This window comes from Panthera onca, chromosome X (assembly GCF_046562875.1).
Source record: "Panthera onca isolate mPanOnc1 chromosome X, mPanOnc1 haplotype 2, whole genome shotgun sequence".
Classification (NCBI taxonomy): domain Eukaryota; kingdom Metazoa; phylum Chordata; class Mammalia; order Carnivora; family Felidae; genus Panthera; species Panthera onca.
In genome coordinates, this window is record NC_138357.1 from 96,374,051 (window position 1) to 96,396,810 (window position 22,760).

General features: G+C 39.6%; 1 protein-coding gene across 5 annotated transcripts in view; it reads right to left on the minus strand.

The window, feature by feature from the left end:
* Window positions 1-22,760, minus strand: part of SYTL5 (synaptotagmin like 5) — a 112,323-nt gene that overhangs the window by 77,633 nt on the left and 11,930 nt on the right. For all 5 annotated transcript variants that reach the window (XR_014136629.1, XM_081792366.1, XM_081792364.1 and 2 more), the window contains exon 2: window positions 12,424-12,633. Coding sequence is in view for 4 of the 5 variants with exons in the window: in XM_081792366.1 (XP_081648492.1) it covers window positions 12,424-12,633 (210 nt within the window). In the remaining variant the exon portion in view is untranslated. The remainder of the gene's footprint in view (window positions 1-12,423; window positions 12,634-22,760) is intronic.

The window sequence follows — 22,760 nt, forward strand, 5'->3', positions numbered from 1 at the left end:
ATTATTAAAATTTTTGGAGATTTGTGACAATTTGAAAAACTCAGAGGAAATGCACAGCCTAGAAATATTAAAGAATTAAGGAAAATCTATGTCATGAATTGCATAAAGTATACGTGGACAGTAGTCTATGTTACCATTTACTGTCATAAAATATATACGAATATATCATAAAAAGTTAAACCTTATCAACATTTATGTACACAAAGACTTAGAGACTATATATGGCACTATTTGCAGTTGAGAAAAATGTATACAAAAGTAAAGATGCAGTATTCAATCATGGTTGCATCAAATTACCTGTAGTATAAGCTCTACTACTGTAGTAATTTTGTAGCCCCCTCCTGTTGCTCTTGCGGCGAGCTCAAGTGTTGCAAGTATCTACTTAAGGTGCCATGTGACACTAATCATCTCTGCATGAATAGTTCATCTCTACAGTAAACCACGTATCACAGTAAAAAGTGATCCCTCATGGTTCTCATAGTTTTCGCGTTTAGTGCAATACCTCAAACCTCAAATGACACCACTGGACCCATACAGAGTGCCACTAGTGATGCTGGAAGTGCTCCCAAGAAGTAGAGAAAAGTCATGATATTATAAGAAAAAGATGGGGGCGCCTGGGTGGCTCAGTCGGTTAAGCGGCCGACTTCGGCTCAGGTCATGATCTCGTGGTCCGTGAGTTCGAGCCCCGCGTCAGGCTCTGTGCTGACAGCTCAGAGCCTGGAGCCTGTTTCAGATTCTGTGTCTCCCTCTCTCTGACCCTCCCCCGTTCATGCTCTGTCTCTCTCTGTCTCAAAAATAAATAAACGTTAAAAAAAATTTTTTTTAAAAAGAAAAAGATGAATTGCTTGATATGTACCACAGATTGAGGCCTGCGGTTGTGGTTGCCCGCCCATTCAAGATATATGAATCCACTGTGAGGACCATTATAAAAAAGAGAAAAAGAAACTCATGAAGCCATTGCTGCAGTTACACCAGCAGGTGGGAAAACCTTGCCCTTTTTGCAAAATACCTCTCTACCTTGTATAAAAAAATGCAGCTTTTATGTAGGTGCAGGACTGTCATAAGAAAGGCATAACCTATAGACTCTAACGTGATTTGGGGGAAAAAAATGAAATCATGATATGACAACTTAAAGCAAAAGAAAGGTGTAGACTCTAAAGCTGGAGAATTTCATGCCAGCCAAGGATGGTTTGGTAATTTTAGAAAGAGGTTTGCCTTAAAAAAAAAAAAATGTCAAGATAAGAGGAGAAGCATCTTTAGCCAACTTAGAGGCAGCAGATGAGTTTCTAGATAGCACTTACAAACTCACTGAGGAGAAAGGATATTTGCTCGAATAGGTTTTTAATGCAGATGAAAGTAACCTATTCTGGGGGGAAAATACCACAAAGGACATTTGTTAGTAACGAAGAGAAGCGAACACTAGGATCCAAGACAGGAAGGGATAGGCTAACTGTACTTTTATGTGCAAATGCAGTTGGGTTTATCATCAGCACTGCCCTTATCTATAAAGCCGCTAAACCCCTAACCTTAAAGAAAAAAGATAAACATCACCTGCTAGTGTTTTGGTTGTACAACAAGAAGGTGTTAACAATGAGAACCCTGCTTTTAAATTGGTTTCAAAGATTCTTGTCCCTAAAGTCAGGAAACACCTTGACAGTAAAGTACTACCTTCTAAAGTTCTTTTGATTTGGACAATGCCCCTGACCACCCAGAAGACCATGAGTTCAACACCAATGAAGTAGTCTACTTGTGCCCCAACACAGTATCTCTAATTCAGCCTCTAAAGCAGGGGGTCATAAGGACCTTTAAGGCTCATTATACATGGTACTCTATGGAATGGATTGTCAACATTATGGAAGAGAACCCTAATAGAGAAAACATGAAAGCATGGGAAGATTACACCACTGGAGATGCCACTGTTGTTATAGGAAAATCCACGAAAGCCATCAGCCCAAAATAATAAATTTCTGCTGGCGAAAACTGTGTACAGATGTTGTACGTGACTTCACGGGGTTTATACAGAGCCAGCCAAGGAAATCACGAAAGAGATTCTGGTTATGGCAAAAAAGGTGAGGAGTAAAGGGTTTCAAGGTATGAATCTTAGAGAAGTTCAAGAGCTAACAGACATCACATCAGAGGAATTAGCAGAAGACGACTTGATGGAGATAAGCACTTCTGAACAAGAGCAGATGATGAAGAGTAAGACATAGAAGAAGTGGTGCCAGAAAACAAATTGAAATTAGCTAATTGAGCAGAGGAGTCTCAGTTACTCAACATGGCTTTCGTTTCTTTTACAACACGGACCCTTCTATGATAGGGGCACTCAAACTAAAGCAAGTCATGAAAGAAGGGTTGGTACCATAGAGAAATATTTTTAGAGAAATGAAAAAGCAAAAAAGTCAGAAATTACAATGGATTCCTGTAAAGTTACACTGAGGGTGCCTGTCTTTCCCGCCTTCTCTTGTACCTCCTCGACCTCTTCTGCCTCTGCCAGCCCTGAGACAGCAAAACCAACCCTTCCTCTTCCTCCTTAGCCAACTTAACATGAAGACGACAAGGACAAAGACCTCTGTGATGATCTACTTCCACTTAATGAATAGTAAATAATCATCATGCTGTACAGTTAATAAACTTCTATGTTCATAGAGTTAATAACTTATCTGTTACATGTGTGTGTGTGTCTCTGTGTGAAAATCTAATTAACTGTGCTGTTAAGAAACATATGAGACATTTTGTGTCATCATCATCATGGCCTAAGTATTCACTGAGTGGAACATTTTGTGCAAGACATGTATGGAAGTGGTCAGCCTATGCTCACATAGGCATAAGGTGAGTGATATTTAACATACAATGAACAATGTACTAGTTTCCTTACCATCTTCTAACATTCAAAGATATCATATATATCTTTAATATATATATGTAATATATATAATATCTACAGTATTTTATATCAAAGAAGACAATATTGATGTAGGTACTGACAGATGATTCATCTTGTAAACAGATGGTGTAAACTTAGCTTACAGTATTGATACAGTACAGTAATATAAATGTATTTTCTCTTCCCTATGATTTTCTAGCTCACTTTATTGTCAAAATATAGTATATGACACATGTAACATACGAAATATGTGGTAATAAATGGTTTATGTTACTGGTAAGGCTTCTGGTCAAGAGAGGCTATTAAGTTTTCAGGGAGTCAAAAGTTATACATAGATTTTTAACTATGTGGGGCATCAGTGCCCCTAACCCCACGTTGTTCAAGGGTCAATAGTACCTTCAAAAAAGCAACAATATAGTGGTATCTTACTTCCTGACAGAAGCATTGGAAACCAGAGGTCCATGGAATAAGGTCTTCAAATAAGTGAAAGTTAGTAACTTCTAACCTAGAGTTCAGTAACTGGCAAAAACATGCTTGAAAATTAAGGATAAAGTAAAGCATTGCTAAAAAAAACAAAAACAAAAACAAAAACTGAGTATTTATCACCAGGAGAACTACACTAAAGGAAACACTGAAGGGTAACCCTTAGGCAAGAGGAAAACTATCCCAGAAGGAAGCACAAAATGTAGTAATAAAAATACAGAGCAATGGAAAGGGTAACAGTGCAGTAAATCTAAGTAAATATTAACTATAAAATAACAGTACTGTCTTATGTGATTAAGTATGTTAGTCTGAATGTCTGTGTCCCCCTTGTAATTCATGTTGAAACACAATTCCAATGTCCTGGTATTTGGGGGTAAAGCCCTTGGCAGGTGACTGTGGCCCTTATCAAGAGAGCCCAGAGACTTTCTTTGCCCCTTTCACAATGTGAGGACACAATGAGAAGACAGCTGTCTATGAATCAAGAAGCAGGCCTTCAGCAGACAACATATCTGCCAGAACCTTGATCTTGGACTTCTCAGTCTCCAAAAGTGTGATAAATCAATTTGTGTTGTTTATAAGCCGCCCAGCCAGTGTTATTCTGTTACAGCTGTCTGAATGGGCTAAGACAAAGTGTATATGTGTATCTCTGTAAGTACAAATACATGTGTATGTCTACGTATAGATATATAGATATGCAGATATTTTACATGTATGATAGCACTAGAAGGGGAGTACAAGGAGTTAAAGGATTTTAACATTCTGGTATTTCTTGGAACTGCCAAAAGGACTCATTTATATTAGATTTTAGTAAGTCAAGAATGTATGTCGTAATCTCTCAAGTAATCACTAGATGAGTGATAAAAAAATCTATAAATAATAAAGAAGAGAAATAGAAAAAAATACTTAGACAACCTAAATGAAGGCCAATAATTTGAAATAAAGAAAGGAATACATGGGACAAAGAGCAAGTAAATAGGTGGTAGATTTTAAGTAAAATGTATGAGTAACTTTTTTAGTACAAATCGAATAAATATCTTAATTAATGACAACTGTTGGATAGGATTTAACACACACGTGCACAATTATATGCTACTTACAGAAGAGACACCTTAAATATAAGGAAACAGAAGGGTTGAAAGTAAAAGGATAAAAGAGGATTTACCAATCATACACTAAAAGAAACACACACACACACACACACACACACGCAAAATGCTGCTGCAGCCATAACAACAAATAAACGTTAAGGAAAAAAATCATAACTTGCCATCAGGATCAAGTTTTCATAATGTACACCTATAAAATATCAAAATCCAAAATATTTAAGCACTCAAGACGATCACTTTAACATATATAAATAAAATATTACCAGAACTAAAAGGATAGAGAGGCGCCTGGCTGGCTCAGTTGGTAGAACATGTGACTCTTGATCTTGGGGTTGTGAGTTTGAGCCCCATAGTGGGTATAGAGATTACTTAAAAATAAAATCTTAAAAAAAAGAACTAAAAGGATAGATAGAAAATCCATAATCATTAATTGAGAGAGGTTAGTATATACCTCTCTCAATATTGGATAGAATACACAGATTAAAAAAATCAGTAAGGATATGGGAGATTTGGACAACACAATTAACAAACATCATTAATAGATATATCTAGGATATTCAAATAAACACTGCAGAATTTTTTCTTTCAATGGCATAGGAAATATTTAACAACACTGACCATTTGCTGAGCCAAATTTCAAAGACTGAAATCAGAGAATTTCCTCTGACCACATTGAATTAAGCTAGAAATCAATATCAAAAAGAGATAAAGTTTTATAAAATTAGAAAAAAGACAATTATAAAGATCTCATATCCAAAAAAGATGATGGAAATTATTAAACAGAATGCAGTAAAGGTATTAAAATGAATTGACATAAAAATGTGTGGGATGCAGCTCAAGCAGTGAAAACAGGAAAATTTATATTCTGAAATGCATATGTTAGAAAAAACAAAGGCTAGGAAAGCAAGTATCTAAACACCTGAATCAAAAAAATCATTAATGAAAAAAATGGAAAAAAGGAGAACGAGATATAAAATATGGAACCTAGATGTACTAAAGGATGAGAATATATCCATTCAAATATCAGGGAATATAGAAACTTGAAAAGTTTGAGTCATCACAGCTTTAAAGTCACTTGAGAAGGAGTTGGGATCCAAATCTCAGTCCAGAGTAAATGTCATAGAGAGGATTCCATAGGGGGACGCAAGGCTATAACATTTATTCACCTAAAAGTCATCCAATACACGTAGGGAAATGGAATGATATTATTCTGAAATAACCTTCTTTTATAGACTGGCCATGCTTTAAAGTGACTTTTATTAAACATATTAATTATATTCACAATTTCTAAATTAAATATCCATGATGCAAAAAAGTCACTAGTGAAAGATACATTAAATCTAAAGAAAGCAAAAAGAAGGAAACAAATAAAGAAGGCAGAAAGCAATAAAATTCAAAACAAATATGCAATATGGCAAAAAAGATACAAGTATTAGAAAGGAAGAAATAAAAGTCATTCTTCACAGATGACATGATTGTATATAAATAAAATCTGAAAGGCTCCGCAGAAACTGTTATAAACAACAAGTAAATTTAAAAAGATTGCTGGGGCGCCTGGGTGGCGCAGTCGGTTAAGCGTCCGACTTCAGCCAGGTCACGATCTCGCGGTCCGTGAGTTCGAGCCCCGCGTCAGGCTCTGGGCTGATGGCTCGGAGCCTGGAGCCTGTTTCCGATTCTGTGTCTCCCTCTCTCTCTGCCCCTCCCCCGTTCATGCTCTGTCTCTCTCTGTCCCAAAAATAAATTAAAAACGTTGAAAAAAAAATTAAAAAAAAAAAAGATTGCTAAATACAAGGTCAGACTATTCAAATCAATTGTATTTCCACATAGCAACAATTAGAAAATAAAATTTAAAAAAGATACTATTCGGGGTACTTGGGTGGCTCAGTCAGTCAAGCGTCAGACTTCGGCTCAGATCATGATCTCACAGTTTGTGAGTTCAAGCCCCACATTTGGCATACTGCTGTTAGCCTAGGGTCCGCTTCAGATCCTCTGTGCCCCTCTCTCTCTGCTCCTCCCCTGCTCATGCACTTGCTCGCTTGCTCTCTCTCTTAAAAATAAACATTTTAAAAAGATACTGTCTGGAATAACATAAAAATCAAATACTTGGAATAAATCTAATAACGTGTAAAAGTTGTACCCAGAGACTATAACGTTTTATCGAGAGAAATTAAAAGCAAATAAATAGGCACATAGTGTTTATGTATAGAGAGACTAAATTCTGAAAGATGTCAATACTCCCCCCAAAGCATCTGTGGATATAATACAATTCCTATAAAAATGCCAATAGGGTTTATTTTGTGGGAACTGTTAAGCTGATTCTAAAATTTATATGAAAATGCCAGGGGCCAATAATAACCAGGGAATTCTGAACAAAAAGAACAGGGTTGCAAGTCTACTGGATATAAAATTTTATTTTAAAACTACAATAATCAAACCTGCAGCACTGGCAGAATGTTAGATTAGTCATAAATAATACTTGGTTTGTGAAAGTGACACTGTAGAACAGTGAAAAAATGATGATCATTTTAATGAATGTTCCTGGGTCATGTGCATATACATATTCAAATATAAAAATAAATCCCTAAATCATAAGCATACGCAAAAATCAGTTCCAGGCAGATTGTAGGTCTAAAGGTAAAAGTTAAACCTATAACGATACAGAAGATCACATAGGAGAATATTTTTATGATTTGAAAGTTAGGGAAAGTTTTCTTTAACAGGATATAGAAAAAAAAATCCCACTAATCAAACAGGAAGAGATAAACAAATTGAGCCACTAAAAATTCGAGATTTCTGTTCATTAAATGGCACCATTAAGAGTAAAAAGGCAAGTCAGAAAAGTATAACAGAAATAACCAACGTGGTTTGTATGCAGGATATATAAAGAGGTTCTTCAAATTAGTCAGTAAAAGACAACAGAAAAATAGGCAAGAGACTTGAACTAGCACTTCACAAGAAAGGATGTTCAAATGGTCAATAAATATACGAAAATATTCTCATTCTCATTAGTAATAAAGAAAATGTAAATTACTCCACTATACATTCAACAAAATTATAAAAGCAAAAAAGTAAAAATGTAAACAATTACAATGTCCGTGCACTGCCAATGAAAAGGTAATGTGGCACAACCACTCTGGAAAATTTAAAATTTGATCTGGCATCATCTACTGAAATGGAACACATGCGTATTCTGTGACACAGCCATTTTAGTCCTATGTATATATCCAACAGAAATGCATACACATGTGTGCTAAGAGACATGTACAAGAATATTTATAGTAACATTATTTGTAAGAGGTGAAAACTGAAAACATCCCATATATTCATTAATGATAGAATAGTTTATCAATTTATGTATATTTCTCTTTTTAATGTTTGTTTACCTTAGAGAGAGAGAGCGAGAGAGAGCATGCAAGCAAGCAGGGGAGGGGCAGAGACAGAGGGGGACAGAGGATCCCAAGCAGGCCCTGTGTGGACAGCACAGAGCCCAATGTGGGGCTCAAATCCACGAACCATGAGATCATGACCTGAGCCAAAGTCAGACGCTTAACCGACTGAGCTGCCCAGGAGCCCCTAATTCATGTATACTTCTAAACTGTAACATTACCAAACAGTAAAAACGAATAGATGACTAATAGAGGCGACAAAATACATTAGTCTCACAAGTATGATGTTAACAAAGTTATCAACAAACAAATACACACCATGTCATTAAGTTTACATAAAGTATAAAGGAGTCAAAGCTCATCTATGGCATTAGCAGGATAGTGTTTCTTTTTGGGAGATAAAAAAGGGAGCAGTGACTGGGAGGAGGAATGGGAAAGGCTTCTGGAGTATGAATAATGTTCTACTTCTTTACTTTAGAGATAACGGCACAGAAATTGTTACAATTCCCTAAGTCGTTCACCAGTGCTTCTCCAGCAGGGGCAAATTTTCCTCCTCATGGGACATTCGGCACCATCTGCAGGAATTTTTCATTGTCACAATGGAAGGTGGAGGAGGGGTGCTACAGGCATCTAGCGGGTGGAGGTCAGGGATGTTGCTAAACATCCTGCGGTGCGTTTAGACACTGTCACTCTCCAAATTATATCAACCAAGATATCAGTAATGCTGAAATTGAGAACCTCTGCTGTATACTTGTTACTTGTGTTCTTTTGTGTAAGTTAACTCTAATAAAAGAAACCCAGAAGGCCATTTGTATAAGGGTCAATAAAAAACAAGGACATTAGTCTCCATCCAAGTTTTTCTATTTCTCTTTCTTTGCTTCTTGTTAATTTTTAAATTCGATTTGTTGCCTGCTAGTGGTCACTAAGAATGGGGAGGGAGAAATGTCCCTCAAAATTGTGTAGACACAAAACTAAAATTGAGAAAATTCTGTCCATTAATTTATTATTTCCTTGGTGACTTAGTATCTGACTGTACTGGAAGAGCCTTTATAGCCAACTCTGAAATGCCAAATTAAGGGGAGCAGAATTGGAGAAAGCTATTACAACACACTCAGACAAACTTTCTAAAAAATATCCAGAGTTGAAAACAGCAACTTCTGCATTACTTACTTGACTCACAGAGGTATCGTGTTATTTTCGACAAGAAAGCAAAGTGATCGACTTTTGATAGTTTTTCTCAACAGGCATAAGGAGAAATAGCCAAAGGAAATGATTTGATTTCATGTGAAATTAAGATGTCTAACATTATTTTTGCATCCTGATTTGCAGATGACTAAACTTCATTTAGAAAATGAATACAGATTTGGGAATTCTGAGGAAGATGGATTCCTAAGCTCACCTCATCCCATGGATACAACTAGGTAACACCCACACCAGTGTACTTAACCAGAGAATGACCCAAAGACTGGCGGAGCTGACTTTCCACACCTAAATGTGGACAAGAGGACACACTGAAGAGGGTAGGAAGAGCACAGATGCAGTTCGGAGCTAAACAGACTCACAGGACTGTCCCTGGGAGAAAGGGACACTGCAGGCATGGAGGAGGAGATCGCCACACCAGGCACCTGCATGGTGAAGACAAAACCCGTAACATTTGGCTTTGAAAACCAGAGGGACCTTATTTTCGGAGTTCTTACAATCAGCGGGGCTTAACACCTGGAACTTTAAAAATCAGAGGGCGTGGCTCTGGGACAGCCAGGAGGGGGAAAGGAAACTGAGTCCCCATCCTTAAGGAGCACAACAAACAGCTCCACTGAGATAAAGCAGAGAAGCAGTTTGAAAAACACCTGAGGTATATGGGACGGAGACTTGTTTCTTAATCTCAGAGCATGTGCCGGAGGGGCAGCGATCATTGGGAGACTTCCAGAACAAAATTGCTGGAAGGCACCATTTCCCTCTCTTGCTCCACCCCCAATCTAGACACACAGTCATCTATGGGAATCAACTTGCTAACAGTGTGCCATGCCCTAGCATTCTTCTATGGACCTGCCGCCTCCAATACGCTTTGACCAGAGCTCATCCAAAGTGTTGCCACAAGCCTAGCAGTGTGAAAGCAGCCCTGACAGAGGCCGGTGAAACTCCAAAGTGACCCCTGCCCCAGGAAGAGGGGAAGATAACTACACACACCACTACAGACCCAACAGTGGGCTGGGGGGAAGACACCTGGTCTGACTGCAGGGACCGCTCACCAACAAAAGATTCCCAGGGGACAACTCAGGGAGAGTGCCCTGCAGTTCGGTGCCATTGGATACCTGGCAAATGCCAGGTCTGACTTAAATGAAGCATAAGACAGCCTCAGAGTGGCCCACTAACCCCAGAGAGACCAAACCCTGCCCACAACAGGCAAAGAGAGCCATTGCAGACAAGTGTACTGAAGGCAAATTGGCTCAGCCACAACAGTAGAGTGCACATAACACATAGGAGACACCCCTGAAGCACCAGGTTCTGGTAAAAAGGGGACACTACATCGCAGGGCACTCTAGGACTTCTTCTTCATAAGGCTACCACTATTAAGAGCAGGAGACATGGCTGACTTTTCTAACACATAGAAACAGACACAGAGAGTTAGACAAAATGAAGAGACAGAGGGACGTGCCCTAAATTAAAGAACAGGGCAAAATCACAGCAAGAGAGCTTAACAAGATGGAAATAAATAGTATGCCTGATAGAGAATTTAAAGCAATCATCATAGAGATACTCACTGGGTTTGAGAAGAGTGGAGGATCTCAGTGAGACCCTTAAGAAATGAATAGAAAACATATAAACTGTGGACTTTCTAAGTAATTTCCAAGAAATTTGTAAATTCTTTTTTTAATGTTTATTTATTTTTGAGAAAGACAGAGCACAAGTGTGTGTGGGGGGAAGCAGAGAGAGAGGGAGACATAGAATCCAAAGCAGGCTCCAGGCTCTAAACTATCAGCACAGAGCCCGACATGGGGCTCAAACTCACAGACTGTGAGATCATGACCTGAGCTGAAGTCAGACACTTAACCGACTGAGCCACCCAGGCTCCCTGAGCTAATTTTTTTTTTTTAGCAGATACTTGGCAGGCCAGAAGGGAGTGGCATGATATAGCCTAAGTACTGAAAGAAAAAACCTGCAGCAAAGAATACTCTATCCAGCAGGGCTATCATTCAAAACAGAAGGATAGATAAAGTGTTTTGCAAACAAAAATTAAAGGAATTCATGACCACTAAACCAATCCTACAAGGAATGTTAAAGGAGATTCAATGAGTGGAAAAGAAAGACCATAGGCAGGAGTAAGAAAAGTAGGAAGCAGAAAACCAGTAAAATTAAGCCTATCTATAAAATTCAATCAAGGTAATCATGAAATAATACAATATCAAGTATGACAATATATGCCTAAAGCGTGGGGGTGGGGGCAAAAGAGAGAGGACTCAAACAGAAATGAAAGAAGAGAAATAACAACCAATACCGCAGAAATACAAAAGAATTATAAGAGAATATTATAAAAAAATTATATGGACAACTGGACAACTTAGAAAAATGGATAAATTCACAGAAACATGTAACTTCCCAAAACTAAATCAGGAAGAAATAAAAAAATGTGAACAGGTTATCAGCAATTGTAATTGAATCAGTTCTCAAAAAATTCCCAAGAAACCAGGTGGCTTCAGAGTTGAAATCTACCAAACATTTAAGGAGTGCTAATACCTATTCTTCTCAAAGTACTAAAAAAAATAGTAGAGGGAAGAACCTTCCAAATTCAGTCTATGAGGTCAGCATGACCCTGATACCAAAACAGGATAAAGATACTACAAATAAAAAAGAAAGAGAACTACAGGCCAATATCTTTGATGAGTATAGATGCAAATATCCTCAACAAATACTAGCAAACTGAATCCAACAACACATTAAAGAAATCATTCACCATGCTCAACCTGGATTTATTCCTAGGATGCAAGGCAGGGGGTCAATATTCACAAATCAATCAACCAATGTGATACATCACAGCAATAAGAGAAAGGATAAAAACCATATGCTCATTTCAATAGACACAGAAAAAGCTTTGCCCCGCATGTGACGTGGAAAGCAGGCTGGATGGATATTTCATACTCTTCCTGCCAGTCACCCCACACATCTAAGGATGGCTTCAGGGAACTGCCTGTGCCTTCTGAGAAGACATGTGAGCCAAGTGGGGCTATAAGTGAAGAAAGCTTGTGCATGGTTTTCAAATGTAGAAAGAGACCTCATTCTGCCAGGCTTCCAATTTGACTGTTTTACAGTCTTTAAAAATATTGTTCTCTATTTTGCTAGTGTATGCTTACTCATGCACACGTGTGCGCACGCACACACACACACACACACACACACACACACCCCTCTCCAGAATTCTACAAAGGCATTGCTGAGCCTGTGTTGGGCTATATTTGTATTCTACTCTCTATCCCTAAATTTTAAATACTTTTTTCTGTTTTTCTTTCCCCACTCCAATCGTTTCAGTCATCAAATCTGGAATTCCACACAAAGACAAGAAACTCACGCGACTTTGGCACAGATGGTGCATTGCCAGCTGCCGTCAAGGCCCGAGACCCGACATTCGCTGCACACTCTCAGTGAGCAGGCCCGGCACGGGTCTCCTCGGTCGAATATTAAGCCCAGGTTTCTCTGACAGTAGACACAGACTCTGCTGGTTTCTTGTTGAGTCTTCCCACTTCTACGTTTTGCTTCTAAGAGTTCATTTTTCAGCTTCCTGGAAGGAGAGGGAGAAAAAACATCGCTGAACACAAAAAGAAAACAGAGGTACAGAGCTCTCTTCACTTAAGGGGTATTTTCACTTGGAAGAACACTTGAGAGAATCAAGGAGTCAGAGCCAAATGCTTTGAGGAAACACAATTTCTTTCTCTAACATCAGTAATCTTTCGATATCAGTAGTTGAAAACCACAGCGTTTGTGTTTTACGTTTGAATTCGGACATCCTCCACCGCCTCTACTATTTTGCTATTAGTACTGATTCACATTCTACTCTAACTTCACCAGTACGTCTCCGATATCTTAACAGCGGGAGTACAACCCATCTGGCAGCTCGCCCAGTACCATGTTCCTTACCTGCCTGGATACACTACATGAAGCAAGAGTGTGAAATCACTGACACTTTGCCCAAACGATCCAATAAACAGTTTTCTACAAAGACATGTCCCAACACTTCTCAGCATTGGATGGTTTCCGACAACTACCGCCGACCTGTATGTTCTATCAGGAATCAGCTGTCCAAACTGAGGCAATGATTTGTCAGCTAAACCTTAATTTCTTCATTTCTAAAATAGGGGTAATAATGTTCTTACGTGATTGTTTTTAACTTTGAGCAAGATAATATACGTAAAGTTACCGGCATGGTGCCTGGCATATACTAAATAAATGCTAGTTCTACGTCCCTTTGTTTAATGCCTGACACGTAATTTTTTAAATATACACATTAGAAATGAGCTATTCAAAGTGATGCAACAGGGAACTTACTGGGAATGCATAATTTCAGGCCCCACCTTAGACCTAGTGGATCAGAGTCTGCATAGTCACAAAATCTCCAGGTGATCCGAGTTTCAGAGGCACAGCTTTGGACCATCTGTGCTCAAATTTGGCTATATGCCGGAAACTACCTGGGAGGATTTTTAAAAGTACTGATTCTCTAGTCTCCCCTCCCCCCCCACTCTGATATTTTTTCAACGTGTGACTATTTATTCTAATATACTGCCAAATTTGGAGAAACAATACTCTAAAAGATAGGCTCATCTCCAGACCCTTCTTGAACACAACATTTCTATGTTCCAGAAGAAACAAACAACCCGGGATCACTTCATACATCACATAACATTTCCTTTTACATTTGTGGTACTGAGCTCTGTTATACAAAACCAGAAACTAGGTTTTTTAATTGCTAGTCTGATGAGAGATTCCTAACGGGGAGTTTAAAAAAGGAATAAGGTTTCCAAAACCTTTGATTAACTGTCTCATCCATTCATCCAACGAACATTTCTTGACTGCCTAGTGTATGCTGGGCATTCTGGCATTCAAAGACAAAAAATGAGTGAAAACAGGATGATCTGCTAAGGATTCCCAGTATCCTCAATGTTAGTTAAGAAGAGGACAAATGATGCAAGATGATTCATTCGTTACAACAGGCAGCCATACAGAATGCTCTCAAGTCCTCCTTCTTGTCCACCAAAACGCAGATGACAAGAACCCACAGCAAATTTTCCTAATCCCTGATTTAGAGCTTACAAAGTACCCTTATGCCCTTTTTCCCCCATGAACAACTGGCTTAAGAAATTGAATGTAAGAAAAGCTCCACATAATTTGCTTTTGAAAACTTGCAGAAGCTACAAGCTTTAAGATAACAAAATGAGTTCTCATTCGAAGACCACGATTATATTGTCCGGAGAATCACAACAGATGTCTGAACACCTCAGGGCACAGGAGAAATAAAACATTGCTTATTTGAAATCTACAACAATTCATGCAACAATGATAAAGAAACAAATTAAAATGGGTAGAGCAAAGACAGCAATCATGGATAGCAGTCCTAGCTGAATAGGCTGGTGGGCAGATCCTCTTCTGGAAAAAAAAAATTCCACGACCACTTGCGTGAATCACTTACCAGTTCCTTAATCACTTAGTTCCACAGAATGGGTGAGACCACTTGGAGAAATTATGGCCATAGAGTGAAACATTTTCATCGCATCTTTCTTTGTGCTCTACTGATAAGACTCTATTTAGCAATCAGGTTTGACCTAGGGCATTTCTAAAGTCTGAAAAGACTTGGGGCACCATGTAAATCATGCCACAAGGAAACAAGAATGTAAAGGTCCCAACATAGTAATGGAATTTCTAAGGCAATTGTTGCTAACTGTCCCACATACTCTAGGAGCTATCTCTGAGACTGTGGGAAAAGATGGGAAGACTTCCATAGACTGGCACAAAATACTAAACAGCCTGCTGATTTTTCAGATCTCTCTTAGCAATTGTCCTAATTTAATCATGCCTAGGATAATTTACATTAAATGGACATAACCATTTTCAGACACTCAAGAAGAGGAGGAAGGTTCGAGGGAGGGTAATTGCAACTGGGAAAAGAAAGTATGCAAGTGGAGAATTAACACCAAGGAGAAAGGGAGTATAGGCAGCTAGAAGAGAGGAACAGGATGAGAGAAGGCTCTTCCCTCTGCCTTACTAGCCAGCATTTACAAAAAGCAAGGCGGGTCTCCTTTTGTTCCTGCCTTGCTGACCCAGTCTCAGAAAGGTATCTGAGGAAGCTGACTTTCTGGGTTTCGAGCACAGTATCTATTCATCACCGCACCCCCCCCCCAACCACGTAAGCTAGAAATGCTTCTGGTTCCAAGTAACAGGCTTAAAAATAGGTTTCGTTTTTTTCCCTACATAACAAGAAATCCAGAATTAGTAAGTTCTTGCATTAGTTGAGCTGCAAATCAGGTCATTAAAGACTCAGGATCCTTTCGTCCTAATGGTCCCCTATGTTCAAGGTGTGACTTATTCTTATGCAAAATGGCCAGCCAGCAGGAGAACAGCATCCTTGTTTGAGACTGGAGGAAGGGGTGGGGTGGGTTGTGGCTCAGTGAGCTTAATTCTACTTCGACTCAGGACATGATCTCACAGTGTGTGAGTTCAAGCCCTGTGTGAGCTCAAGCCCTTTGTGGGGCTCTGTGCTGACAGCTGAGAGCCTGGAGCCTGCTTCAGATTCTGTGTACCCCCCTCCTCCCCCACACACTCTCTCTCTCTAAAATAAAAACATTTAAAAATTTTTTTTGTAAAAAGACAGGAGGAAGGGGCAAGCTGTGTCAGCTGTACCTGTCTCTTAACAGGAAAACAAAACTTGACTTAGAGCTCCTCACCTCAGACTTCTCCTTGGGTTCCTTGATCATGCACTGTCATATCACCACCACTTGCTACAAGGGAGGCTGGGAAAGTATAACAAGTCAGATGGCACATCCCTGCCCTCCTGACATTAAACGTCGTCCTGTGACCTGCACCGGTCCACAAAATGTGGTGTGTGATTCCAGGTAAGAGCTTTAGAGTGAATGCGTGGTTTAGCACATACCCTCTTCTTTGCATGGAGAATGGTAATGTCCCAGATAGTTTCCACTCTGTAAGTCTAAATCCTGGTCTGAGGATGCTATGAAGTAGAGTCCTCAGCCATCCTCTTCCGGATACGTAGCACAAATGAGAAATAAACCTTCATTGCTTTAAGCCACTGAAAGTTTGAGGCTGTTACTGCAGCATCACTTAGCCAATCCTCACTGCTAAGTCCAGCCTAGTTCTTCATCTGGCTGGTTCTTCACCTGACTTCCCTACATCCTTTTTACTTGAGCTTTATTTCTGCTTCCCCAGAGAGGCTATCTCTGACGACAAAATCTACAGCAGATACCCATCTCATTCTCACTCCCTGTAATTTTTATTTTAGAGAGAGCCTGCTAGCATGTGAGCAGAGGAGAGGGGGAGGGAGGGAGGGAGGGAGGGAGAGAGAGGGGGAGAGGGAGAGGGAGAGGGAGAGGGAGAGGGAGAGGGAGAGAGACAGAGAGAGAGACAGAGAATCCCAAGCAGTTTCCATGCTCAGCATGGAGCCCAATGTGGGGCTTGATCCCATGACCCTGGGATAATGACCTGAGCAGAAATCAAGAGTTAGATGCTCAACCGACTGAGACACCCAGTCACTCCTATAATTTTTAATTTTACCTTTATTCGGTAGGGTTTTTTTTAAACTAGTTTAAGGTTTGTCTTGCCAATTCCTCTATAATCTCCATTAGGGCAAGACCATATATGCTTTGTTCAGCTGTGCATTTTACTGCAACGTAGCGCCTGGAACATAATAGATATTATGTTAAATGAATAAAAGAAAACATGAGCACAAAATAGCAAGTGCCAGCAAAAGAGGACGAGGAAGAGGAAGAGGAAGGAGAAAGAAAAGAGATAAAGAGTGAAAGGAAGGAAGGAAAACTCAGCCATGCTGCTTACCAGATGTCACTGGGCATATGAGTTAACCTCTCTGGGTCTCAGTTACTTCAACTTCAAAATAAAGATAAGAATTACTTTCATATCTCCCTCTGAAGGTGTTTGTAAGAGTCAGAGGCAATAAAGTACAATAGTGTGCTTTGTGAATTATAAAAGCCTTTACGATATGAAGTCATCATTATTAAAAGGAGAATGAGAGGGAAACAAAGTACAATGTTGAGTCTGTTAAGGATAAAGTTAAATTAAAATTGGCTAAAATTGAGATCAAAAATACTCTGAAAAAAAATAGTTCAAGCCTGAGAAAACTACAGAATGCTCTCAAGTATTTGTTAAGTAATTACTTCCAGCACTTTTTCTGTCTTTCTTAACCTCATTCCTACAGTGTTAAGGAAAAATATTTTGATTTTTGCAAATATTAAAAATCTAACCCTTTACTCTGTTTGGTCTTCTCTGAAGAGGTGCAAAAAGTATGGGAGGTGTGGGGTGCCTGGGTGGCTCAGTCAGTTGAGCGTCTGACTCTTGATTTTGGTTCAGGCCCTGTTCTCACAGTTCATAGGATTGAGCCCCGTGTCAGGCTCTACACTGACAGTGAAGAGCCTGCTTGGAATTCTCTCTCCCCCTCCCTCCCTCCCTCTCTCTCTCTCTCTCTCTCTGCCCCTTCTCCTGCTCATACTCTCTTTCAAAATAAATAAATGAATTGTTTTTAAAAAAGAGTATGGGAGATACAAAGTGTAGCAGACATAAGCAAAACAAAGAAAAAGAAAAAGAAAAAAGTTTAAGACATTTAATATCAGCTAACACCAGCTCTCTACTTGAGATGAACTCAGGATGCTCTTGCATTTTAAAATATCAGCTTATTCTTTAGATTTCCTTCTTGCTACACAGATGCACTCATATTAACATGCAAATTGATGAGCTATATGTAATTGAAATCTTAAAGACTGAAGAGATGAACTATCTCAACTTCAGTTAAATGAAAGAATCTTTTCATTGCAGTATCCTGGTGATATACCGAATTCATTTTTTTCCATCCCATCAAAAACATTCAATGTATTACAAAGACTGCTTGCTTTATCATCGCATAGACACACTTCTTTCAAATCAGGAATTTCTTTCATTAAAATTCCTGTCACATTCGTGTGGCACTATTTTTCTTTTGTTACCCCATCTAGACTCAATTGTACTGAACTCTATTTTGAACCAAATAAGATAGGAATTTTGGAATGGACGCAATTAGCTGCCTGGAAGAGGAAGCTATAAATAACAATTCACAAAGCATCTTTGATTCCTTGATGCCTTAGACAATCCCAAATCGCATCCAGAAGAGCACACCAAGGCCCAAGAGAAATAAATAAGCAAGGATTATTTAGTGGCCAAGAGGATAGGACTCTGGAGGCAGACTGCCTAGGTTCAAATGCTGGCCTTGCCACTTATTACATTTGAGACCTTAAGAAAATTACTTAACTTCTCTATGCCTCAAGATACTCCTTCTGTAAAAAAAGAATTATAATAGTTGCAACCTCATAAGGTTGTTGTGAACATTAAGTAAAAAGTTAAGCCCTGCTTAACATGTAGTAATTACGGAATAGGCAATTCTGGTAGTTGCCTCTCCACCTGTTCTCTTCTATATTAATGGAATGTCTAACTAGGCTCATGGCCACTTAGAATGAAGACTACATTTCCCAGTATTCCTTGCAGTTAGGTTTTGTCTTGAGACTCAGTGTTGGCTGATGGGATATGATCAGAAATGACACAGGCAACCTCAAGGTCATGGCCTAGTGGGAAAGAGCCCTTTCCCTTGAACCCCTCGTCCCTTCCAGAGGCTCAGATGAGAACATAGGAATGAGCCATCTTGGATTAAGCGCTAAACTGTCAAGGTGGTGGAACAAGAAAGGCAAGGCACCCAGACCCATATTATCATGGAGCCACCAGAACAAAATCACAAAGCTGCCAACCAATCCAGGCTTTAATATTAACGAGCAATACATTTCCATCTTGTTGAGGCTATTTTTTTAATGTCCATTTATTTTTGAGAGAGACATAGAAGAATATGAGTTGGGGGAGGGGGCAGAGAGAGAGGGAGAGTCAGAATCTGAAGCAGGCTCCAGGCTATGAGCTGACAGCACAGAGCCTGACGCGGGGCTCGAACTCACGAACCACGAGATCCTGACCTGAGCTGAAGCTGGGCGCTAACCGACTGAGTCACCTAGGTGCCCCTTAAGCTGCTATTATAATGTATTTCTGTCACCTATAGCCAGAACTATTGTCCAGTAAAGACAATAGGGACTCAGTAAATATTAGGCGTTTTCAAAAACGTTGCCATCAGGTTCTGCTTCAGCTTCTGCTGCAATGCCTGCATGCTAAATCCTTCTCTAGAACTAGAGTTTGATATTCCTTTGAGACAGCAAAACCACCGTGGCTGATGAAAAGTACTGTTAAACCAAACGATGAGATAAAAATTACTAAAATAACATTTGCAGGCAGAATAATGTCCCAGCAGCCTGATGCCAATGGCCGCAGAGCTCCTAGCACCCCCATCTTTCATTCGCACCCAGAGGCAATGCCATCAACGCCGGGGCTATTTCATAATTGCCTAAGGAAGATCCAGGGGTGATCAGATCTCCTTTCTGTACTCTGAATATAAAAATACATTTTTCATTTTGATTGTATCCTCTGTGTGCAGAACTTATTATTGAAATCTAAACAGCACAACACTTGGCCACAAAAACGACAGGCACTCAGTTTTACGTGCCATGTCATTAAGCTTTGGCAGTGTCCTATGAGAAAGACATTTTTATTCTCATTTTATAAATATGAAAGTGTAATTTCAGAGAGGAAACTTGCTGTGGGTCACAAGGTTATTAAGCGGTGCTATCAGGATTCAGGTCCAGAAATTTATATTTCACAATCTGCATTCTTCCCTCAGATTCTCCTGGCTAATTCTTATTCTATTAACATATTTTTGCTCAGAAAAGACACTGCATGTATTAAAAACTGCTATCTCTTCCCTAGTTGTGCAAAGCTGTGCTGCACACGCTCAAAGTTAAACCTCAGTGGGGCGCCTGGGTGGCTTAGTCAGGTGAGCGTCTGACTTTTGATTTTAGTTCAGGTCATGATCCCAGGGTTGTGGGATCCAGCTCCGTGTTGGGTTCCATGCTGAGTGTGGAGCCTGCTTAAGATTATCTATCTCCCTCTTCCCCTCTCCCAAGCTTTGTGCTCTCTCCAAAATAAATTTTTCAAAAAGTTAGGCCTCAGTAAACATGAACAGTTGTTTTTGCCTGACTTCTCCCACCAAATGGCATCTGCCCAAGTAACCCCTTATCACAAAGTCTCTTATGATAAACCTTCCCCAATGGAGCTGTTCTTCAACCAACACGATTCTGGTCCTAATAAACTTTATAAAGCTGTTGATTAGTTTCACATCAGAGACTTTTTTTTAAATGTTTATTTTTGAGAGAGAGAGCACAAGCAGGAGAGGGGCAGGGAGAGAGGGAGACAGAGCATGCAAAGCGAGCTCCACACTGACAGCAGAGAGCCTGACATGGGGCTGGAACTCGCAAATGTGAGACCATGACCAGAGCCGAAGTTGGATGCTTAACCAACTGAGCCACCCAGGCGCCCCTACATCAAAGACTGTTGAAAAGAATCAAGACCATCTGAGAATTGGGAAAAAGTTTTGTCTACAGAGAAAGTTACTTCAGAAAAATAAAGAACAAGATTGAAAGAACACTTATCTAGACAAATCTTGTGAATTGTGCCAAGCTAATGTGTTTAGAAATTGTCTCAAGGATGGAGGGCATTGTGGAACCTTCATGTCTGCAGGCGACACCAAGCACTTACTGGCACTAAAACACTCAGCTCATAGGAATATACCGGGAGATTTCACAAAGCCATGTAAACAATTGTTTATTGACTATCGTCTTAAAATCATGGCAGAAACCGATCCTGTATGTAATGAGCAAACCAAGTTCCATAATTAATATGAAATAAGGAAGTGTTTTGCTAATCTAAAATCCAAAGGATACATTTCGTGAGTTTCAAAAACAGCAGAAAATTCTGTTATCGATATGGTAAATTATTCAGAAAAAGAGGGGGTAGAGATAGAATCAGTGCAGCAAAAAAGAAAAAACATGGATAAAATACGAGGCTTTTAAAGATTATTGCTCTGACAATGTGAGGATTATCTTGATGGGAAGAAATTGGGCTTTCACACACCAGAAAAAGATAACTTAAAGACAACATGTTGCCCTTGAAAAATTCTTTAAAACCACTTGTGCTACTGAATACAGGTACATGCTGGTTTTAATTTTTATAAACCATAGAGCTGACGTTTATTCTAAAATGTCTATAACTTGAATTTGCGTAAACTATTTTAAATGCATCAAGGAAGGATTTACACGCCCAGCAGAGACAGTTGTAATTTTTTCCATTTTACCTCTTTAGGGTGGTGCTTATGGGAACTCATATTTTCATAGTTAAAGGTGATTAAAAAAAAAAAAACCACTTCCAGCACTTTTCCTAGTTATCAGCATCAGTAAATAGAACAAGGAATGTAAAGTCACTATGTCTTTGAAATTCATTGAGTATGAATAGCAATAGTGTTTTCTTTATGTGCTTTTTCTTATATGCGTCATTGAAAGTAATCACTGACAATTGCTTTCAGATTTGATGAAACGGAAGATATAATTCATGACGAGTAATAAACAAATTTAATTCATAATTCTTAATCGCACCCATTGTTTCAGATTGTTGGTTGTTTCCCCAATATTCCTTCCACTCTTTTCTACCAATAAAAAACCCCAAATGTAGTTGGTCCCATGGCCACCCAGAACAAAGAATACATTTCCGTTACCTATCCAAGCTCCTTGCAGCTAAGTACGGTCATGCAACTACATTCTGACCAACACGATGAAAGCAAGGCCATTTATGAAACTTCTCAGAAATATCCTAAGGCAAGGAAACCTTTTTTTCTGCCCTTTGCCCTTCTCCCTGTTGACTAGAATAAGGACAGTATGACAAGTACTGCAGCAGCCATCTTGGACCACGAAGTGTGACTAAGATTGTCTTCTTGACCATATTTTAGACGGTTTCTTCTGAGGCCACTCATTGACTAGATCTTGTCCTTGGGCCCTATTTTTAGCTTGCATAGACCAGATTTAGCAAGAATCCTGCTAAATCGGCATAGCGAGAATCTCCCTACCCTTGATATCTGATGTCACCCTGGCTTGCCTTCAGTAAGTTTTTCCATTCACTGACCCCCCTCACTCTGCTCACTGGCTATAAATCCCCAGCTGCCTTTGCTGCATCTGAAGGTGGCCTGGATCTCTCTCCCTATTGCCATGGTCCTTTTTAAAATTTATTTATTTAAATTCAAGTTAGTTAACATACAGTGTAGCATTGGTTCCAGGAGTAGAACCCAGTAATTCATCGCTTACATATAATACCCAGTGCTCATCCCAACAAGTGCCCTCCTTAATTCCCATCACCCATCTAGCCCAACCTCCCACCCACCTCCCCTCCAGCAACCCTGTTTGTTCTCTGCATTTAAGAGTCTCTTATGGTTTGCCTCCCTCTCTTTTATCTTATTTTGCCTTTCCTTCCCCTATGTTCATCTGTTGTGTTTCTTAAATTCCACATATGAGTGGGGCGCCTGGGTGGCTCAGTCGGTTGAGCATCCGACTTCGGCTCAGGTCACGATCTCGCGGTCAGTGAGTTCAAGCCCCGCGTCAGGCTCTAGGCTGATGGCTCAGAGCCTGGAGCCTGCTTCCGATTCTGTGTCTCCCTCTCTCTCTGCCCCTCCCCCGTTCATGCTCTGTCTCTCTCTGTCTCAAAAATAAATAAATGTTAAAAAAAAAA